Source organism: Ammodytes marinus (genome assembly GCF_949987685.1).
Source record: "Ammodytes marinus genome assembly, contig: scaffold_444, whole genome shotgun sequence".
Taxonomy (NCBI): domain Eukaryota; kingdom Metazoa; phylum Chordata; class Actinopteri; order Uranoscopiformes; family Ammodytidae; genus Ammodytes; species Ammodytes marinus.
Window position 1 is genome coordinate 1 of NW_027648309.1, and position 7,500 is coordinate 7,500.

At 37.8% G+C, this 7,500-nt stretch overlaps 1 protein-coding gene across 1 annotated transcript in view; it reads right to left on the reverse strand.

The window, feature by feature from the left end:
- Nucleotides 1–3: 3 nt before the first annotated feature.
- Nucleotides 4–7,500, reverse strand: part of LOC307270774 (GDNF family receptor alpha-1-like) — a gene marked incomplete at both ends in the record, with an annotated part of 12,628 nt that continues 5,131 nt past the window's right edge. Inside the window, 2 exons of the mRNA XM_080054655.1 lie at nucleotides 4–32; nucleotides 2,065–2,174. Of these exons, the coding sequence (XP_079910781.1) occupies nucleotides 4–32; nucleotides 2,065–2,174 (139 nt within the window). The remainder of the gene's footprint in view (nucleotides 33–2,064; nucleotides 2,175–7,500) is intronic.

A 7,500-nucleotide genomic window follows, 5' to 3' on the forward strand; every position in this document is an offset into this window, starting at 1 on the left:
AGAACGCAGGTAGTTAGGAGTCATGGAGGTACCTGTAGGAGAGAGGGGGGGGGGGGGGACAAGGGTTAATACTGTGTGTGTGTGTGTGTGTGTGTGTGTGTGTCTCTGTGTGTGTGTGTGTGTGTGTGTGTGTGTGTGTGTGTGTGTGTGTGTGAGAGAGAGAGAGAGAGATACAGAGCAGAAGAAAAGGTTTCTCTCTGCTATAGGGAAAGTAAATAGCTTCAGTCAGTGATTCCTCACTCCCTCAATGCAGTAGGCAGAATGAATTTGCGGGGTGGGTGGGTGTGTGTGTGTGTGAGTGTGTGTGTGTGTGAGTGTGTGTGTGTGGGTGTGTGTGTATAAGTATGTGTGTGTGGGTGTGTGTATAAGTGTGTGTGTGTGGGTGTGTGTATAAGTGTGTGTGTGTGTGTGTGGTTGTGCGTATAGGTGTGTTTCAGTCAGGAATACTTTAGTCAAAAGTAGAAGTTTATTCCAATTATCAGAATACTAGGTAGGCTAGAGCAGCTTAAATAAGGCGCCACTTTGAGTGTACGCCAATGGTGTGCTAGGGGCGTATCCCGGCTGTCAGCTGACGAGCCCAGATGACAGCCGGCGTGACGTCCGTACCCTGCCTGAACTAACGCTACGCTCCATGTGTGCATTTGGGCGACTGTGGCTCAGGTGGTTAAGCGGGTTGGCCAACGATCCAAGGGTTGGCGGTTCGATCCCCGCCCGGCCACCTGTGTCATGGTTGTTGTGTCCTTGGGCAAGACACTTCACCCACCTTGCCTTGTGTGCATGTGTATGTTTGAGGTGGTGGTCGGAGGGGCCGTTGGCGCTGAATGGCAGCCACGCTTCCGTCAGTCTGCCCCAGGGCAGCTGTGGCTACTCTCGTAGTTTACCACCACCAGTATGACTGTGTGTGAACGAATTGAACCAGGAACCATGTAAGCGTCTTTGAGTGCCTAGGCAATAAAGCGCTATATAAAACCTATCAATTATTTGTGGTCTGCTTTAGAAGATCCACGATTATGAAACTTGTGAGATATGGCTGGTCCCAGGACGCTGTCGACTACATGAACCAATTACTCTTTATAGGCATATGTTTGAGTAGAATGAACATTTTGGTTTTATAATATAAACTACTGACAACATTTCCAATTCGTAAAAATAATTTTTTTTTCATTAAAGAGCATTTTCAATAAGTAATGTAGAGATGAAGATTGAAGAAAAATCCAGACTGGTCTCTTTAATTTTTTCCGCAGCTGTATATTACTAAAAATAATTCTGCTCCTCCCAGTAATATTGTTATGTTGCAGCATTTCCTATAATCGGAGCATCTGTCTGTGTGTGTGTGTGTGTGTTTACACCTAGTCTGATGGTTTGACTACTTGCTATCATTCAGACTAGTATTGCCCAGATGTCTGCACCAAGCTTTCATTAGCCCAGTTTATCACAAACATAATAAACGAAATAACAAAAGTGAAATTCAAGTTGTAAAAGAAAAAAAATATATCTTTTTAAAGACGTCGATAAAGAAAATTAACTAGAACACAAAGGCCTGGAATAAATGCAGAGATATGGCTGACCAATAACTATAAAGTTTAAGTGTGTAAGTTTGTATCATTTAGGCATAAGTCCTTGTTGCAGCAGACCCGGGTTCAAGTCTGGCCAGGGTCGTTAACTGCATGTTGTTTTCTCTCTCTCTCTTTCACTCCCTCTCTCTCTCTCTCTCACACTCACTCACACACACACACACTCTCACTCACTCACTCACTCACTCACTCACTCACTCACTCACTCACTCACTCACTCACTCACTCACTCACTCACTCACTCACTCACTCACTCACACACACACACACACACACACACACACACACACACACACACACACACACACACACACACACACACACACACACACACACACACACACACACACACACACACACACACACACACACACACACACACACACACACACACACACACACACACACACACACACACACACACACACACACACACACACACACACACACACACACACACACACACACACACACACAGATGTAAACTCACCAATTAGGCCGGAGTATGCGAGGAGACAGTCTGCGTAGTTTTCCTTCAAGCAGCCGGACAGAGAGCGAGGCTCGGGCTGACAGTTTACAAGGAAGTCAGCCAGACGTGACCTGCCACACACACACACACACACACACACACACACACACACACACACACACACACACACACACACACACACACAGACAAAACACATACAAAAACAGTTCTCTGTTGTGAATAAAATAATACACAATTAAAGGTAACACTTTATTTGAAGGCGTATACATAACGCTGTCATAAGACTGTCATTACACTGTCATGACACATGTCATGAACATTATGAATGGTTATGAATGGTTATGACTGTTGTCATAAAGTGTCATTCGGTAAATTATGTCACGTTTAATGACACATTGACATTGTATGAGATGTCTTTTTTATGACAACCTGACATAAGCTAAGACAAAATAACTTGTCGATGTCTTGGTAATGACAACCTGACATAAGCTAAGACAAAATATTTTGGTAATGACAACCTGACATAAGCTAAGACAAAATAACTTGGTAATGACAACCTGACATAAGCTAAGACAAAATAACTTGGTAATGACAACCTGACATAAGCTAAGACAAAATAACTTGTCCGTGTCTTTGTAATGACAACCTGACATTAATAAAGACAAAATATCTTGGTTATGTCGACTTGACATTAACCAATAACATGACCTGTCATAAACATGTAATAGTAGGCTTAATAATCAAATGTAGAAAAACTATTTTGATTTATGTTGTAAGATTACATTAAACTGTCATATGTGGAAGGTTTTGATATTGACTGTCATGAGACCTTTATTATACTGTCATGAATGTTTCTGTTGGCCTGAAGTAAAGTGAAACAATTTGGACAGTTCGTTAACATGTCATGAAGCGTTATTACACAGTCTAATGCCTTTATAACAGGCTCATGAATGATTATTTTGGCCTCAGGTAAAGTGAAACAATTTGGACTGTTCATTAACATGTCATGAAGCGTTATTACACTGTCTAATGCCTTTATAACATGCTCATGAATGATTATTTTGGCCTCAGGTAAAGTGAAACAATTTGTACATTTCATTAACATGTCATGAAGCGTTATTACACTGTCTAATGCCTTTATAACATGCTCATGAATGATTATTTTGGCCTCAGGTAAAGTGAAACAATTTGGACAGTTCATTAACATGTCATGAAGCGTTATTACACTGTCTAATGCCTTTATAACATGCTCATGAATGATTATTATGGCCTCAGGTAAAGTGAAACAATTTGTACATTTCATTAACATGTCATGAAGCGTTATTACACTGTCTAATTTTGACATTGACTGTCATGAAACCTTTATTATACTGTCATGAAGTATTGACTTTACCTCAAAGTGAAACAATTTGGACTTTTCAGTAAATATTATTACACTTAATTATACACACAACAGTGTTAACTGCAGTAGTATCCCCTTTATAGATGTAACATGAGGCATATCAGTATTACATGTGGAAAATACCTTAACAAAAGCAATATAAGTCAAGACAGTCTGTTTTATTTGCATTGAGACACTAAACAAAAAATATATACATACACTTAAAACAGAAATAATAACTACTTTAAAATCAAATGCACTTTCCAGTCCTTAAATTAACAATCCAGAGATTGTATGTTATATAATATATGTTATAATGGCTGCTAAAAATCACCAGGAAGAGATCAGCTTAAACACAAAAGGAGGGCAAATGGCACTCAGCCTTCAAACTTTGTAGGCATGTTAGCTTCAGCATATAACTAGTGCAAACTTGTAAGTGAATACGGTGCTTAAACAGGCAGATTGCAGATCAGCAAATCATAGAGCTATTAGCACACACAATAATAACAGAAATATACATTAGATCAGGTTGAAGTAAATAAAAGATACATAAAATAAAAGAGACTGTGTAGGCCTACTGCCCTGGCAGTGCGTAGTATGGAGCATGACAGCCAGCTAACATTTAAAAGCCCAATAAAGAATAAAAGACACAATGCTTGACTTCTCTTGTTTCTTCGTTAATCTTGTATTGGTAGGTTTTTCTTTGTAAAACTGTAACATAGACATGAAAAAATAAATCAATATACACACAGTACCAGACCTATACAGACAGTAGACAATACACACTAAGTAGTATATGGTAAGTATACACACAGCTATGCTATTCCTATCTAAGTATTAAACAACACATGACTGTAAAAACACAGTTTAGCATGTATGACAAAGTATAGTGAGCTAGCAAACAATTAGCTTCTGTAGTAGTGTACCTGCTAGCTAACAGGGCCACATGTGCAATCAAATAAACATACAAGTAGCTTACTTTACATTCTTACACCTGAAAGCTAATGTTAACATTACAAACTATCAACACTTACAGACAAATAGTCTCCAAGGCAAAGGCGTTATAAAGAAATACCCTGCAGCATTTATCTGTAGGCTATGCTGGTCCCATAGTTTGCATACAACTGTGAACAAAATGTAGGCTACATGGAACACCGGAGATGTGGCGCTAGATCCTGTATGAAACACGTGAGGGCTCACTCTGACACTTTTTCCAAAAACCAAGATAAAATAAAAATATTAACACTTCATATTCACTTAGGAAAACTGCTATATAACAATACTTGCAATTGCAATATGTCAAGACAGTCTGTGCTGCCTTAACTATAAGTCAGTAATTATAGTTGTATAGCAGTTTTTCAAAGTAAATATGAAGTTTTAATATGTTCATTTTTGGAAAAAGCGTCAGAGTGAGCCCTCACGTGTTGCATACAGGATCTAGCGCCAAATCTCCGGTAGTAGCCTAGCTTACAATTTTTTTCACAGTTGTATGCAGTCTACCGGGACATCATAGCCTATACATGCTGCTGAGTATTTCTTTATAACGCCTTTGCCTTGGAGACTATTTGTCTGTAAGTGTTGATAGTGTGCAATGTTAACATTAGCTTTCAGGTGTAAGAATGTAAAGTAAGCTACTTGTATGTTTATTTGATTGCACATGTGGCCCTGTTAGCTAGCAGGTACACTACTACATAAGCTAATTGTTTGCTAGCTCACTATACTTTGTCATACATGCTAAGCTGTGTTTTTACAGTCATGTGTTGTTTAATACTTAGATAGGAATAGCATAGCTGTGTGTAAACTTACCATATACTACTTAGTGTGTATTGTCTACTGTCTGTATAGGTCTGGTACTGTGTGTATATTGATTTATTTTTTCATGTCTATGTTACAGTTTTACAAAGAAAAACCTACCAATACAAGATTAACGAAGAAACAAGAGAAGTCAAGCATTGTGTCTTTCATTCTTTATTGGGCTTTTAAATGTTAGCTGGCTGTCATGCTCCATACTACGCACTGCCAGGGCAGTAGGCCTACACAGTCTCTTTTATTTTATGTATCTTTTATTTACTTCAACCTGATCTAATGTATATTTCTGTTATTATTGTGTGTGCTAATAGCTCTATGATTTGCTGATCTGCAATCTGCCTGTTTAAGCACCGTATTCACTTACAAGTTTGCACTAGTTATATGCTGAAGCTAACATGCCTACAAAGTTTGAAGGCTGAGTGCCATTTGCCCTCCTTTTGTGTTTAAGCTGATCTCTTCCTGGTGATTTTTAGCAGCCATTATAACATATATTATATAACATACAATCTCTGGATTGTTAATTTAAGGACTGGAAAGTGCATTTGATTTTAAAGTAGTTATTATTTCTGTTTTAAGTGTATGTATATATTTTTTGTTTAGTGTCTCAATGCAAATAAAACAGACTGTCTTGACTTATATTGCTTTTGTTAAGGTATTTTCCACATGTAATACTGATATGCCTCATGTTACATCTATAAAGGGGATACTACTGCAGTTAACACTGTTGTGTGTATAATTAAGTGTAATAATATTTACTGAAAAGTCCAAATTGTTTCACTTTGAGGTAAAGTCAATACTTCATGACAGTATAATAAAGGTTTCATGACAGTCAATGTCAAAATTAGACAGTGTAATAACGCTTCATGACATGTTAATGAAATGTACAAATTGTTTCACTTTACCTGAGGCCAAAATAATCATTCATGAGCATGTTATAAAGGCATTAGACAGTGTAATAACGCTTCATGACATGTTAATGAAATGTACAAATTGTTTCACTTTACCTGAGGCCAAAATAATCATTCATGAGCATGTTATAAAGGCATTAGACAGTGTAATAACGCTTCATGACATGTTAATGAACTGTCCAAATTGTTTCACTTTACCTGAGGCCAAAATAATCATTCATGAGCCTGTTATAAAGGCATTAGACAGTGTAATAACGCTTCATGACATGTTAATGAACTGTCCAAATGGTTTCACTTTACCTGAGACCAAAATAATCATTCATGAGCATGTTATAAAGGCATTAGACTGTGTAATAACGCTTCATGACATGTTAACGAACTGTCCAAATTGTTTCACTTTACTTCAGGCCAACAGAAACATTCATGACAGTATAATAAAGGTCTCATGACAGTCAATATCAAAACCTTCCACATATGACAGTTTAATGTAATCTTACAACATAAATCAAAATAGTTTTTTTACATTTGATTATTAAGCCTACTATTACATGTTTATGACAGGTCATGTTATTGGTTAATGTCAAGTCGACATAACCAAGATATTTTGTCTTTATTAATGTCAGGTTGTCATTACAAAGACACGGACAAGTTATTTTGTCTTAGCTTATGTCAGGTTGTCATTACCAAGTTATTTTGTCTTAGCTTATGTCAGGTTGTCATTACCAAGTTATTTTGTCTTAGCTTATGTCAGGTTGTCATAACCAAAATATTTTGTCTTAGCTTATGTCAGGTTGTCATTACCAAGACATCGACAAGTTATTTTGTCTTAGCTTATGTCAGGTTGTCATAAAAAAGACATCTCATACAATGTCAATGTGTCATTAAACGTGACATAATTTACCGAATGACACTTTATGACAACAGTCATAACCATTCATAACCATTCATAATGTTCATGACATGTGTCATGACAGTGTAATGACAGTCTTATGACAGTCTTATGACAGCGTTATGTATACACCTTCAAATAAAGTGTTACCCAATTAAACATCACAATAAGATTTGAAATGCCACATACACACACACACACACACACACACACACACACACACACACACACACACACACAGACACACAGACACACAGACACACACACACACACACACAGACACACAGACACACAGACACACACACACACACACACACACACACAGACACACAGACACACACACACCAGGGATGGAAATTAACACCCGCCACACGCCAAATGCGGGTAGATTTGCGTGCTGGCGTGTAAATTGTGTCACTTCACCCGCCACTGTGTCGGGTAATACTTTC